The 15,721-nt window shown below is 37.5% G+C and overlaps 1 protein-coding gene across 4 annotated transcripts in view; it reads left to right on the top strand.

The window, feature by feature from the left end:
- frmd4ba (FERM domain containing 4Ba) overlaps positions 1-15,721 on the top strand; it is a 39,818-nt gene that overhangs the window by 17,041 nt on the left and 7,056 nt on the right. For 3 of the 4 annotated variants that reach the window (XM_056750419.1, XM_056750420.1, XM_056750417.1), the window contains exons 6-16: positions 877-933; positions 1,250-1,272; positions 5,918-6,001; positions 6,879-6,944; positions 7,388-7,445; positions 7,749-7,835; positions 14,161-14,237; positions 14,902-15,040; positions 15,136-15,277; positions 15,361-15,494; positions 15,578-15,694. In XM_056750419.1, the coding sequence (XP_056606397.1) occupies positions 877-933; positions 1,250-1,272; positions 5,918-6,001; positions 6,879-6,944; positions 7,388-7,445; positions 7,749-7,835; positions 14,161-14,237; positions 14,902-15,040; positions 15,136-15,277; positions 15,361-15,494; positions 15,578-15,694 (984 nt within the window). The remainder of the gene's footprint in view (positions 1-876; positions 934-1,249; positions 1,273-5,917; positions 6,002-6,878; positions 6,945-7,387; positions 7,446-7,748; positions 7,836-14,160; positions 14,238-14,901; positions 15,041-15,135; positions 15,278-15,360; positions 15,495-15,577; positions 15,695-15,721) is intronic. The other variant, XM_056750418.1, reaches the window with a different exon arrangement.

The following is a 15,721-nucleotide window of genomic DNA, read 5'->3' as shown; positions in this document are numbered from 1 at the left end:
AAGGCTAATTCATTCAGAGATGAATGGGGGTCTTACATATTTCCTTGTTCTTTGGCACTCACATGATTTAGGCAAAATGTATTTTGATGCTGTAATGAGAAAGAAAAAAAGAAGAAATTGTAAATTGTTTTTTTTAAATCAGACATGGCATCACCAGAGTTAGGAAATATATTTGTATTATCTTTCCTGTAATAGCAGAAAATAAAAGTCTGGATCATATTATATTATATATATATATATATATAATATCTGCAAGATTGCTGTTCATTATAAGTGCATTGTAAGACTAAGCAGTGTGATCTGAGCTGTATATGGCGTGATGATGGGCTTGAGGGATTTTCTACGTTGCGGGACAGCGACCCCATGTTAACTCGTTAAACATGTACTCTTTCAACTGTCTTAAAGCCGCAAACTTTAATAATATTACCCCTGCGCACTAGAGAACAGTAAACGAGACATTCGTATTTATAAACATCGTGAATTAGCTTCGTGAGACATCAAAGTTACTTTTTTTGCTTTCCATTGATGCAAGTTGAAACACGAGCGCTGAACCTGCTTCAGACTCTACCACTTCGTTCTGGGGGTGATTCAAGTGATTTGTCGCAAAAATTGCGAATATGTTTATGGATTTTTTGTTTAATGCCCTAAAGTTGTTTATTAACGTTTGTTGTAAGTCATGAGATACATTGAACGTATGGGAGATCGAGTGTTTCATTTCTAAAGTTACGCTTTGTTGTACACATGGTATCGTCCAAAGAACCTGTGTGTGGAAAGTGGTCGGGTAAATAGTTTGATAACGTTACAGTGTGAGTGCTCGATGATAAAAGGGTGAAGCTGTAATTTTTCTTGTATTCTTTTCCTTTCAAAAATCTACAGGGAAACCTTGAGGTGGAGAGTGAGACCGTTTTTAAGTTAGCAGCATATACAGTGCAGGTGAGTGAGTAACGTTATTTTGAATTGCTTGCGTTACGTTTGACAGGCTCCCCGCGAGCTATTTTCACAAGCGATTTGAATCCGAACTGATTTAAAGCGGTTTTACATATAAATGCGTTTCAATGCTATACCGTCGTTGCATATTTGTGTTGTGTTGCAAGGAATTGTATATTTTAAGTAAATGTGTAAATATGAGATTTTACCGGAGTGCATGTCGAATATAAAGTTTGCAGACGTGAGACAAACCTCTTCAGAGTTTTTAAGCTTCTTACAGCATTGAACTGATTCACCAACACAACTCTTGTTTTTTCTTTAGGAGGCAAACGGAGACCACACAAGGTAAGAACAAATTTAACGTTAGTAGTTTTGTTGCTTTAAAGTTTCCGTTTTTATTTAGATTGAGAGATATATTAAAAAGGTCAGGGTTGAACGTTCAGTGGCATCCGAATTTTTTTGGACGCTCTAGGACACCGTAAGATACAGTGTATGGTTGTTTTTGGTGCCTTAACGTTGACAAAACCATTAAAAGGATATTTGATTTGACATGTTTTTCTAGCATTACTAGTTCCTGTTCTCAGAGTTATAATAAAGTGTACTGAACATTTTCAATATCACACAAATGTTTGCACGGGTAGATTATACATTGTATTGCGTCAGTAGATTTAATATTCGTTCAGAACTCCGACTTTATTTAGATGTTCTTGTTAAGTTGTCAAGTCAGACATGAGACATTCAAAATTCATATTTCAGAGTATTGGCAATGGCATTATCAGAGATCCCTAATATTTATTATTAAATTACAGAACCCTGATATTGGAACACTGCAATAGGGAAGATACAGTAGGAATAATGTAAAACGACAGAGACAGGCAGATTGGTGTCTTTTCAAGTTAATGTTTAGGCTTGTGCTTAAATGTTTTGTTTTAAAGCCTGGCCTGGTTGATCATTTACAAGTGGTACATTTAATGAAAGTGAGCATAACTGTCAGTCGTGTAAATAAATCTGATATATTCATCCATGTTTAGATATAACAAAGCTATGGTGTCTTTGGACTTATACCTTAAAAGGAACTGTGACCTGTGCATTTTGTGAAATCCATTCCATTTGTTTCTTTTTGGGTTAAATTGTTTAGAAATGTTTACTTTGTGAGCACAATGTTACAGGTTGGCCCGTGTCTTGGTTCTGCTTTTATAAATATTCTGCCAGTTTGTACGTCATGCTTAGCCGTAGAGACATTCATGTACACAATGTTAACATGAAGGACTGGTCTTGCAGCAGTGAATGGGAATACAGACAAATGATCTGTTGACCATAACAAATTAAAAGAATGACTTGGTCAGAAAGGGTTAAACCTTTGTTCTGTTCATTCTTTCTCAGTAGTCTTGTGGTGCATTATTGGAGTACGAAGCTTGTGAACTGTTAAGCAGAGTACAACGTTTTATCCCTCTTTTACTCTGAAAAAATTGACCATGCAACAACTGCTATTGTTTAGGTTATATTGGGGAACTTATTAAAGACCCCTTGGCTCTTTTCCGAGTAGGGATAACGGTAAAAAGTACACTTAAGTTTGCTAAAAGTGTATTTTGACAACTTTTAGGAGGATTATTCTAACATATAAATGGCCTTAAAGCCAAACATGGAATACAGTTCTAATTTTGCTTTGGCAGTGTTTTGACAATAATGTATTTATGGAGCTTTGGTTATTTTCTGTAGTATAATCGTTCAAAATGATGCTTATAGGTTGTGTTGCCTTCATTTGAAATTGCTGTCTGTTTGCACTTTAATCCAACAGGCACAATCTTAATTTTTTGGTAGGAGGTCTGATTAGGTAATGCAACTTAGTTCATTTTTATAGCTGATAGTCTATTCCTTTTGTTTTTTGCTGGCATATTACTAAGCAGTGTGTTTAAGTGGTTCTGGTAGCAGCATATCAGTACTGATAGCACCCTCTTATAGGTGAAGTGTGTTTAGGATCAAGCAAACTCTCAGACCTGTCTCTTTCTGTTTTTTGTTATTCCCATGTGCACGCAGGCTTGCAGATCTCGTAAAGCTGGAGCTGTAACATGTGGGCTGATCTGGAGGCCCAGGGCTCTAAGTTTATGTAGGAAGTTAGGAAGACCCCTGCGTCTTTTCGTATAAACCTACTCCTCTCAAAGTGTAAAGCGCGAGGGAGTGGAGACATCTCTCGTTGGCAGACGATATAGGGCGTCAAGCAGGATGCTGATGTCATCGGTCTGTAGTTTATGTCAAGGGTAACCAGGCGTGGGGCTATACTACATATGTACATGTTCGGTAGAGGAAGAAGCGGAAATGTTTGGAAGTCGTGTCATTTAATAAAATTATCCTTTTATGAAATTGTATGATGGTTTTTGATCTCGTTATATCCTGTTTGATTCACTTTGTGAGAAAATGACTATATGAAATGATATGATGATGATGGTGGTTGTAATCTGATAATACTATAAGCAAAGTCATATAAACATTCGTTTCAGCATCAGGTGGTACGGAGTGCCACATCAGACATTTTGCTCTCTAGCGGTCACCTTTGTTCCAAAGACATCGACATCAAATGACCCATTTCCCACCAGTTTTCATTCAATGAAGGCAGTTAAAAATAGCTGACACATGAGTAACTCATCCATGCGTTGCTTATGCTGGGTTAAGCGTTAAACCACCTTTCCTTGCCAACTTTTTGATAGTACAGACGGTGTAATGAATTCCAGATTGCTGACAGTGCATTTCGGTCTCATGGCGCCATTTTACCACATCATCAACCCAGCCTGCTAGATTTATACCATCAAACTTTTAAATCGCTGAACCGCAAAAGAAATAGCTTGAAAAGCTAATTGTGCCAGCAAAGTCAATCAAGGTTTTAATGGCGTGATAAGCTAGAGATGTCGCCGCTTCAATTTACAGGTGTCAATTCTGTACTCGGCTTCCTTTGTTTTCAATTAATTTTCAAAGTATTCTAACTCAGATGTTGTGTTTTTATCCAAACATTGCATCAGTTTAGAGTCTTTGTTTTCTGAGTAATTGTTTCCTTAAGAAAACCCACTTCACCCTTAACACGGGTATGAAAAAAATCTGTTCAAAGGTTTCTAAATCAGATCAGATGTTTGGAAACCCATGACATGAGGGTTTTCTAGGACATGGCTTTATAGTTTTGAATCCAGGTGTTGTGTCTTTTCTACTATCGTGTTGGTACCAGACAGAAATGTTCTCGTTTTGTGTAGCTTTTGTTCTAGTTTAATTGTATAATGTAAGAGTATTTTGCTACACCTGTTAAGACTCATAGGTGGTATTAACATGGGCTTTGATATTAAAGTATAGCACACTTTTTTTTTTAGATAAGAAGTTATTAGCATAAATAATACAGCATCTCTAACTGCCGTCTGTAACCTTACATGAGAGATCTCTGTAAATCTGTTTAAAATGTAGGCTCAATGTGAATCCAGTTTTTGTGGTTCTAGAATAGTAATAACTAACGCCGTTAACGCAGTGAGACTATTATCGCGCGTTAAAAAAAATGTCGTCGTTAATCTATTCTCAAAGTTGGGTTGGCAGCTGGGTCTATACTACGCAAGCTATGATGACTTTCACCTTGATATTTTAGCGCGGATGTATACCAGCTTAACTGCACTGTACGAGGCGAGAACGAGATTTTTCAACTCGCGTGATTCGCGTCATTCGCGGAAGCAGAAGCCGCCTCATCATCTCATAACCAGGGCTTCATTCGCGCGATTCGCGCAGCAAGTAGGTCTATTGGCTCTTTGCATTAACATATAAATCACTCGCGCTTGACGCGCCATTCGCGTTTGGTCTGAACACAACATAACGTTACTGTGAAATTACCGCATCAAACGTGACGTGCTAACATGGATGCAGCTATGAAGCCGCCGGGTTTGCTTCAGTGAATATTAATTTTTAAGAAGCTTCCCAATAGAAACATCGACAAGACTAAGGTTGTTTGCACCTTGTGCAATGCGGAATTGGTTTAAAAAAAACCACTTTCTCTCAACAGGTAGTGGTCTAGCTTTAGTTGAAACCAGTAACTTTGTATTGAGATCTGATGTATTATGGCTCCTGTATGACATATCGCTTGTTGCTCCCTCACTCTTTGTAAGTCGCTTTGGATAAAAGCGTCTGCTAAATGACTAAATGTAAATGTACTGTAGGAGCTCTTCCAGTCTCAAGTACCACCTAAACGGAAATCATCCCTTAGCTAATGCGGAAGTAAACACAAGTTCATCTTATTGAACATAATTTAATTTTCATCACCAATTATCATAGTAGAACAGCTTTCTCAAGCAGTTTGTGATGCATTTTGGAAACAGGAGATGAGCCCCTGGTCTAATGCGCCACCTGGCTTGAGAAACCCGTTCTCAAAGACTTACTTTTAGTCATTATTTGGGTAGCACACATATTCTGAATGCCTTCGGCAGAATTCAAATGAGCCATTTTAATCTAGATTAATCTAGATTAATTTTGGAATTAATCTAGATTAATCTAGATTAAAAAAATTAATCTATGCCCACCACTAGTAATAACATGCAGTTGTTTTATTTAATCGATCAGTGATTTCAAATGTTAATTCTGAGGGTTTAGTTAATAATTCTGCTGCTTGTTTTCAATATGAGAACCACTTTATCTAGACGTAAATTCCATTTAAGAGGCAAAATAAAACCAACATGCTCGCTCAACATCAAAATTGTACTTGAACATTACTTCATCCGTGTCATCACTTATCACTGCGGTGTACTATTTCAAAAGAATGACATATGGACTCCTCAGACAAGTTTTATCACTTAAATCACATTTTTTAACTTGAAGATATTCCCTACAATACTATTGTTATATTGCAAGTAAATATCATTCTTTGTGTACTGTTATTAATTATGTCTAAGTTAGGCTGATAAGTCCCATTAATAAGTCTATTAAGTAGACTTCATTTAAATCTAATAATGTTTTGTTTTCAAACTTTTAGTGATGAAAGCACAAGAACGGATATCAAGAAGCTTCCGGTTTTTCCCACCACTGTTTTAAAGGAGCATCCATCATTAGCCTTCTGGTAAGACTTGGAATTCACATCCACAGTTATACCAAGTGTGAAGACAGTCTAGAACCTCATACTTTAACCACACAAGTTAACAGCTCTGATATGTTGATGTGTTACTTAATATTATTCAGTGTCTAAAACTTACAAATAACACACAAATATTCCTGTCTAGTGTGCGTACTTAGAAGGTCCAAGCTGCAAGTCTTGGTGCTGATTTGTAGTGTGTAGTGTGCTTAGCCTGCAAACTGCAGTCAGTGTGTTTCTAACCAGCCTTGTTAATTAATTTGACTGTTAATTTAACCTGCCTTGTAGCTTCTGTAACTCCTAACGTGGTTGATGTCTACATCCTTAACAGGGATTGATGTGGCAGCTTTAATCAATGAGTATTTAGTGTGAGGAGCAGACAGATTGAAGTCACAGAACAGCCAGTGATCACTGAAGTGTGTGTGTGTGTGTATGAGTATGCAGTTAAACAGCTGTGCATCAGTGCAAGTGTGTGAGAGACAGCTGTGCAAGTGAACACAGACGCAGCTGTGTGTGTGCGTGCTATTGGGAGTGTAAAGCGGATTTTTGTTAGCATATGAAAACATAGATAGTTTTCACGATTCCTTTTGCGTATTATTGAACATGAATGGAAACTTAAAATTTGTGTGTTTACGTGGAACTGGATAAGGAGAACCACCAGAAACAGTGTGTATGTGATTCACAGGGCAGCCAGACAGATGGCATTTCACACATGGGTGCACCTGGCATAATATCTGACTAGTTTAATAGTTCGACCAGCCACGTCATTTAAACGGCACATTCACATCTTGGTCTCGTGCACAATCGCTGTTTGTTTCGCTTGTGTGGGTGGTAACCATGCTCTCTCTTTGTTTCATCTCTCTAGTGAAGATAAAGTAATCCACCATCATAAAAAGCTAAAAGGACTCAGTCGTGGACAGGCCATCATACGGTAAGCGCACTAATCATTTATATGGGTAATTTATAGAAAGCTAAAACAAAGAAACTTAACAGCAGAAACGGCAAGTCTGAGCTTGTTGCCTTTCTTCAGATAATTGCAGAGTTTGCTTATGCAAGATAGAAACTGCGTTGTTAATTAAACCCCGTTATTTAAAATGACTGCCAAGCCTATCAACACTGTCCTAATTTATTGTTAGCTCATTGAGATGAGACAAGGTCAGTTCTGTCAACCTGATTTGTCTCCCTGTATTGAAATATTGACCGTGCGCCACAGTGAAAGCACAGAGAGAAATCGATTGTGGGAATACCATCAGTAACACATTAAGAGATTTACCATTTACTAGGTGTAAAGGTTCCCCATCCTTGTTTTTGTGTGAAACACCTGCTTATTTAACCTTGTGTTATTATTTAATGACGTTTGTTACTTATCAACAGGTATCTTACATTAGTTGAATCCTTACCTGCTTATGGAGTTCATTACTACAAAGTGAAGGTATGTGTTTTTTTATTATTTTAGGCAACTGGAAACATTTCAGGCAGTAAATGCAAATTAGAATGTATATCTTAATGCTGGCTTAAATAATGGGATCTTGATTTGTAGTTGGTGAAATAATTAACAATAGTAAAATATGTGCAGTGTAATTATAATTGTGCTTAGCTAGCTCACTAAAATGTCTGCCGAGATCAAACAGGTTGTACCCATTTGATCTTTCTGTTTTACTGCTGTTGCAAAACATAAGTGGCAATTACCACTGCAATTACTTTTCTTTTCAAAACAATCCCTTATTTTTTGCAGGATAAGCAAGGTTTACCATGGTGGTTGGGAATTAGCTACAAAGGCATTGGCCAGTACGACCTGCAAGACAAGCTCAAGCCACGCAAGGTTTGCTTTTTGTTATTGAGCACAGGTTAAAGTGATAGTTCACCTTAAATATTGCTGAACACAAAAAGGATATTTGTAAGAATGTTAGCAACCAAAGAGCAATATTGACTACTATAGTAGGAAAAAAATATATTATGGTAGTTAATGGTGCCCCAAATCGTTTCCCACATTCTTTAGAATATCTTCTTTTGTGTTATACACAACAAGAAATGTATACTGGTTTGGAACAACTAAGTTATGGCAGAATTCAAATTTTGGGCAAGTTTCAGAGCCTTTCTTAAAGTCACTGTGGTTATGGTGATGCCGTTGCCATTTATACTAGGTTTGAACTCAACACATTTAGAAACGTGTTTATCCGACATGGTTAAAGTGACTGATCACGCAAATTTTTTTATTATGTTATCATTTACTCACCCTTATATAATTTAATACCTGAATAAATTAGTTTGTTCTGATGAACACAATGAAAGATATTTGGAAGAATGTTAGCAATTTTCAGTTCTGAGACATGATTGACTACCATAGTTGGAAAAAATAAATGGTAGTCAAAGGTGCCCCACCTTTCCTAAATTCTTCAAAAATCTCTCATTTTGGGTCCATCAGAAAAATAAATATACAATAATTTATTACTACTATGGTAGTGGATTTTGTCTTTTTTTTTTTTGCTAACATTCTGGTAACAAAATATCTTTCTTTGTATTCATCAGAACAAAGAAATGTATAAAGGTTTAAAACAACCTGGGGTATATGATGACAGAATTTTCATTTTGGGGTAAACTCTCCCTTGAACAGCACAATAGATAAATTGTGGCTCATGTACCAAACGCAGAGCCGCACCTCCGACATGCAAGTCTGATTTGGATGTTGTTTGGAAAAGCAGATTATATGTTCAGTGAAACGGTGAAATCTCTGTCTTGTAATAAGCCTACAAAATGTTCTACACTTATAATTAATTTCCCATTTTTAGACACTCGCATCACCCTTTCCTATTTGAGAGCTCAGAAACCATTGCTCTTTTTATTGCAAAGAGATTCCATACCACACTCATTACAGCAGTTGTTAATTGGCATTCATTACTTCAGTTCTCTGTAGGATGCAGCTGGTTGTGTATGTTCAGCCCTATTCCAGAGTGTTAATGGGCATGTCCCATTCTGTAACCGGGTTGCACGACTGCTATGAACACAAGCCCCTCCCTGTGCAGGGTGTAATTATGGAGCTTCATGGGGAGCGGGGATGGTCGCAGGGGCTGGAGCATTGCCAACAATCTGATGTCTGAAGGGGGACTGGATCCTTTGGCGGTGCCCCAATCAGCTCTTCCCCTGGCAATGCTATAAAGGTCCATGGGAGGTTTAGTGTAAACGGTGCTCTTTTTTCCCTTTTTGTCTTTTTTTCCCCTAGCAGGCAAATAAAGTAGTTTCATTTACGAGGAATTATCTTAAATGATTACACCAAGGTACTTGGATTATTATAGATGGATATTCAAACCTTAGTTTTTACATTCCTAGGAGAAATGTACATGGGGGGGTATGGTACAGTAATGATTTCAGATGGCATTACCGTGGTGCTTTAATGTATGCATTTGGGCTGAAATTATTTATAAGTGGTACATTAAGGTACTTTCAAAAACACCATGGTAGAACCAAAGTGAGTTAGGACTTTCTTGTAAGTGATTATACTACAAGCATAGTAAACAGCACAGTATTCCAGAGTATTCTCTATAAGAATACCTTAAAAATACATTGGTTTACCATGGTACATGTCCAAATCCCATGGTTTACCATAGTAAATATAATGCCTCTAAATCTAGTCATTTTTTTCTATCATCTCCTTTGTTTATTTTCTTGTCTTCTCGCTCAACTGAGTTCTCAACCGATTTTTTTAAAGTACACTAGCTCCTGTCAGAATCCAACCCATCATCTTGCCAGTATTGATTGTGCTTCCTGCCAAGGAGGGCAGTCTCTTTGTGCACCCACCCCCCAATTTTCTTCCAGTACGCCAAGCTCATTATGCAGATCTGGCCATCATTGTGCATTTCTCTAAGCCCAGACAATTGATCAAGCAATAAAACACAATTAGCTTAGCAGGGGGGCTTTAGAAGAGAGCGAGGGGTCTTGCAGCTTTAACTCTTCCACAGGCAGGAGCCATTGGGGTGGGTCTTGAATTAGATGCTTTCAAAACTTTTCGTCCAAACTTTCCCGGGCTCTGAAGCGCTGCCCGTGAAAGTGATGAATGAAGTGTTGTTTTTCTTGATTTTGGTCAGTTTCTTAAACCATTTTACACTCTAATATCATATAATTGCATTTAGAGGGATTTATTGCTTGAAACTGCTAAAGATCATTGCAACTTTATAGCTTTTTTCCCAGCAATTACCTACAACAGCCTGGCTTTGTGGCAGGGAAGAGTGCACAGACAAGCACCCGTTCAATTTTTTCTTTTTAAAAAAGGTCTGTTTTAAAGTTTTGAATATGATGTACTTCCATTGGGGTTTATGTGGTTTAGCATGTCTTTGTGTGAATGAGTTTTGTGTAAAAATACAGACAAAACATTTTTTAGACATGATGACTGTTGTGTCTGGGCAATCTTAAATGTGGTCATGACAAGTCATATAAAGAACAGAGATAATCTAAGTCCATTCAGGCAGTAAACTATGCTTATTTGATCTCATTTAGATACTATAACTTTACCTCTTTGAGGCTTTGAAGAGATTAGCACTTCACACCTGTGCACATTTACATCTCATTAAAGTTTCAATATGTGTATTCGTGGTGTCTCATGTCGCCTTTCTTTTTTGTTTCTAAAAATAATGTTCAGGGTTCCCACAGTTCATGGAATTTCTGGAATATCATGGGATTTTTCAGACATTGAAAGTCATAAAATTTTATACAGTATATTTTCTGTCAAACTCATGGAATATGGAAAAAATTTAAGTAAAAACGTATCATTTTTTTTCCATTTATCAAAATGTAAATGATCAACACTGTATTTTTTTATCGTGTTTTTTTACATTTTTGCGTATTGTTATGTTTATCTTCAGCGCCATTTTATTCCTTTCCCGCTTGTCACCTGGCAATCACTTAAGTCAAATGCAGTCACCTGTAGCTCTTAACTTAGGCAAAATGCTAGGAAAATGTAAATTTCAAGAGCTTTGTCTAAAAAACAACCACTTCAGAGACTGGGTTTCATTCAGGTCATAAAAATTCAACCTTTTACTCAGGAAAAAGTCAGGGAATTTGACATTTGGCCTAGGCCACGTTTACATGATAAAAATGGAAAAGTTTTTCCTTTTTGAATAGTTTCAAGAACACATGACAGCGCTATCAAAACTGTCTCCATTTACACGGATCCAGGAAAACGGATAAAACCGCTGTAGTATGCATGCCAGGCCAGTGGATGGCGATGTTGGTGTGTAAAGAAACAGGACGTGCCATAGCACTTGCACAGTTTTAAAATCAAAGTGCTTTTAATACCGTTTGTCGACGTATATATGTGTTTAACGTCTGGCGAATGTAAATAGTGTGTCTCTCCGTTGGTGTTATTGGTGCAGCAAATCCACATTTTGCTGGGGAAATGTTAATACATAAGCAGCGAGAGCTCACAGTACGGGAAGCTGCCATATTGTTTTGGCTATACTCATGCGTAATACGCATGTGCATGACGTCATCGTTTTCAGACTGTTGTGTCTTGCAGTTTACATGGAAACGAAAAACCTGTCTAAACGAATAGCCAGGACGCATAATGCGTTTGCATTTTCAGCTCAAAACGGTCTTGTGTAAACGGTCCCTCAGAGTGAGACCCTTAATGTTGCTTTTTTAATCATTTGATTTTCGCTTAAAGCCTTGCTTATCTTGAGTCTCTCGTTTATTTTGTTTAAATATTTCGGTTTTGCGCTGCAGTTTCCATTCAGAAAAGTATTGAGAAAAAGTTTTTGCTTCACACAAAATGTAAATGTTATAGTAACTAGGTTCATGCAGACAGTATTTGAGTCATGCAGGCTAGTAAACGTCCCAAACACTGACTGTGTGAACGTGGCCCATATGCTTTAAAGTGCCAGTGACACATCTTGGTTGAGGGTGTGTCCGTGTTCTTGACATATTTTTGTCATGCTTCATCACAATGATTTAAGGCGTGTTTAATTGTAAAATACTACTTTCACACATGCAGCGTGTGCATGTGCCGGTCTTTAGGTGTGTTAACAGTACAAGTATCGATACTGGTGCTAAAAATCTGTAATGAAGCTAATTGGTATCTTATTTTAGCATCAGCATTTCTTTCAAATGCTGGTTGTGCAGGTTTTGGGACTTTGCATTAAAACTATAAGGCCGCCAAATGGTTTCTTATTCTTTTTATTTCTTCATTCATTTGGTCTTTATTGTATTTGTTAATCAGCAGTTCTGAGACATGTCTTTCTTTCTTTATCAAGCGCAGACAGTTAAGAGGTGTTAAAAGATTGTTCCCATTGTCTTTCCATCTGTACAATTTCCATTTTCCTCCTATCTGTTATTAAATTGACTTGGGCTAAAAGAATTATGCTGAATAGCTTGTCTCGGCTTTGTAGACGACTGCTGTTATTGTATTGTCTTACAATAATTTATCTCACCCTGTCGTCTTTGGGGCTTAAATTGGCTGATTTTGCATTTAAGATTTTGGTGTCGTTATTCTGTAACTTAATAACTGTAAAGGAAGAAAATACTCCATGCTATGGTTAATGTAAAATAACCATACTACAATTTCAATATTTGCTCGTTTATGTTCAAATAAGACAGGTATTTTTGTTTATTCTGTACAAATTGTCAAAGACAGGTCGCAGGTTTGTCAGTGTAATAATTTGTTGTTGGATCTATCTGTCATTCAAACATTGTGAGGCTGGGTTTTTTTACCAAGAGGTGAAGAGTGCCATGGTCAAAGATTAATGATTACATGAAACTATTAGATTCCTCACATATTTGTCCTGGGAAGCGTAAGGAAGCCGTTGATGATGAGTTATGACCAATGGGAGGTGGATTACGATTCACATCACAAAGATGCAACACCGGGACGTGGATTAATGAGTAGCTATTGTAGGGTGTGTGAGTAATAATAAATGCATCCAGTCCTCTCCCAAGTCTAAACGAGAGGAATGCCTTTCTATGTATGTGTATTTCAGAGAAGGTGAACCTGTTTGACTGGTTCCTCTGGGAGAGGAAGCGAGTATCAGAGTAGGAGGGAGGCGGAGGTAGCAAAAGTATTAGGTGGTAAAATGGAAAGAGTTAGAGTTTCAGGAAGATGTTGCTGTAATCGGCGAGACGGATGAGGAGAGAAGCAAGTACTCGAAGAGAAGTTGTCTGACTCAAGGTGCTTGTGATGTCAATGGATGGGGGAGTAAAGGGGCGGAGCTAACACGCCTGAAACTCTTGCAACACCTTTCGGGCGCTTCGAAAGCACACAAGAGAGAGTATTGTTCAAGGAAGCTGCTGCTGGGAAACTTTAGAACAGGATTGTGCTGGACATATCCAAATACCCAGGGCTTCTTTTGAACTGGTAAGGTCGTGTTTATTTATTTAGAGTAGATTATAATGTTTCATGTCAATTTTGTGATTTAAATGTAAGTGTCAGGAACGCTTTACCGTTGTTTTAATCTGCTTTTGATAGTCAAATCCGATGATGTTACAGATCCTGTACAGGCGGTCATGTTACTGATAGACTCGTTCGTGCTGTACCTGGTGGGGAACGTTTATTAACATTCCTGGTTAATCCTCACCCCCACTAACTGATAGTAGCTGGATATTGTACTTTCCCTGTCGGAGTCGGAGTGAGCGGTGACTGAGCTCAGGGGAAAAGCTCTTTGAAAGAAAAGTTCCCATGAATGGCTGATCTCTCAGCAGCAGATGTTGTGCAAGGCTTTAACAAACCTGTTCTCCGTGCACTCGCTTTAGGGCAAATTTGATATTAAAGTCCGTCGTTCAGTGGACGCTTGTATTCTGTGATGGTTCTATTGAATGGGCAACTGTTTCATTGGTTTTATACGGGCTTCCTGCGAAATATATCAGATTCTATTGTTTATAGTCTAGTAGGGCATTAATAATATAATTCTCCCTCTGTGTTTGCTTTTGTAATGTATATATAAATGCTTAAATAAAAGGATGTAGATGTTTTGGATTGTTAAATCTCATAAAAACATTTTTGGGAATTGTATGTATTAGTATATGTGCATTTATTCATGATTTGTATGAATAAAATATATAAAAAATGAGAGACTTCAAAAACAAATATGGACATTTTGATGTATTTCCTTTAACTGTGTTCCTGGTATAGTTCCTGTTTAAACCCGTGTTCTTTCTCTTTGTAGCTCTTTCTGTGGAAGCAGCTTGAGAACTTGTATTTCCGTGAGAAGAAATTCGCCGTAGAGGTCAACGACCCTAAAAGGTTAGAAGATAAGATCATTTAACAATCAAGTCCAATGCTTTGACGTATCTTACATACATCATAAACCTCCATGATATTGTCGCTTCACACATACTTGCTTATGCACATTTTCTTTCTCAGCATCATTTCTGCATCCCTCACACTAGAGTGAATATTTATACGTTTATAATGATGCAATTTCTGTTGTTGTAGCTGCCGTGTTTCTGTCACTTAAATGTAACTGTGAGCCAGAGTCATTTACTCTGCATTGTAGTAGTAGTAAAGCCGGCAGGTTTGATCTGTAAACAAAAATGATGTCATCTCAGTTCTTGTGTACCAACCTGCCATATTGTAAATTGTGCCATATGTTGTAACAATGTTATGTCAGGTATCCTAAAAACTGGTTGTTTGATGACTATTGACTTATAAGTCGATATTACAAAATAATATTATTCAATCATCCTGAATACATATTACACTAATGAAAGTCATTTTTTAAGGCTCAGGTTAGGTAGAAATTGTGTCTTTAGGTAATAACTCCATAATTTTACTTTCTTCAAAGCAATAGAGGTGTTTGTAAACTAATGAACATGGAATTAACATAGCTGTTGATCTCAATCTTATTAGATATGTTAAGAATCTTTGTATACTATACAAATTGACCTGTACATGTGTTCATGTACAGAAGGACAGCCTCTAGACGCACATTTGGTCAGTCTGGTCAGGTCATCCACACGTGGTATGCCAGCCACTCTTTGATCAAAACCATCTGGGTGATGGCAATAAGCCAACACCAGTTCTATCTGGACCGCAAACAGACTAAAGTGAGTATGCAGTAGTAGCATCAGTAATATAAATGTACTCTTTGAAGTTGTTGAGATAATGTTATTAATATTTGACCTGTTGTTTTACCCTCAAGGCTAAAATAACCACAGCAAGAAGTTTGGGTGACATTGCCATGGATCTCACTGAGACCAGAGCCCCGAGGAACAGTAAGATGGTCAGGATGGAAAGTAAAGACAAACTCATCATGGCCAGCAATGGAAGCTTGGGCTCCTCAAGTAAGAGAGTCTATCTCACTTTTCTCAATGACAAGCCTAATGTACTCGGATGTTCAATAGTAAACTTTTTTACTTGCATTTAGATTCTGCAGACAATGAGGTGAATGAGGAGCAGAAGAAAGAAAAGATTGAAGAACTTAAGAATAAGCAAAAGAAACTGGAGGATCTTCTAGCGCAAAAGCTGGATGAGCTGAAGAAAGTCTGCCTTCGAGAAGCGGTTAGTGGTTTTGTCACTTTCCATAGACTCTATAATGTGTATCTTTAACAACCAATGAAAAAATATGTATATTTTTTGATCAGGAGTTGACCGGTACGTTACCTAAAGAGTATCCTCTGGTGCAAGGAGAGAAGCCCCCCGCCGTTCGCAAGCGAATGGGAACCGAATTCAAATTAGATGACCTTTTCCCTTATGATGCTGTAGGTTGCACTTATCTCAAACATTTA

The sequence above is a fragment of the Triplophysa dalaica genome, chromosome 6 (genome assembly GCF_015846415.1).
Source record: "Triplophysa dalaica isolate WHDGS20190420 chromosome 6, ASM1584641v1, whole genome shotgun sequence".
Classification (NCBI taxonomy): Eukaryota; Metazoa; Chordata; class Actinopteri; order Cypriniformes; family Nemacheilidae; genus Triplophysa; species Triplophysa dalaica.
This window is presented reverse-complemented; position numbering and strand designations above follow the sequence as displayed.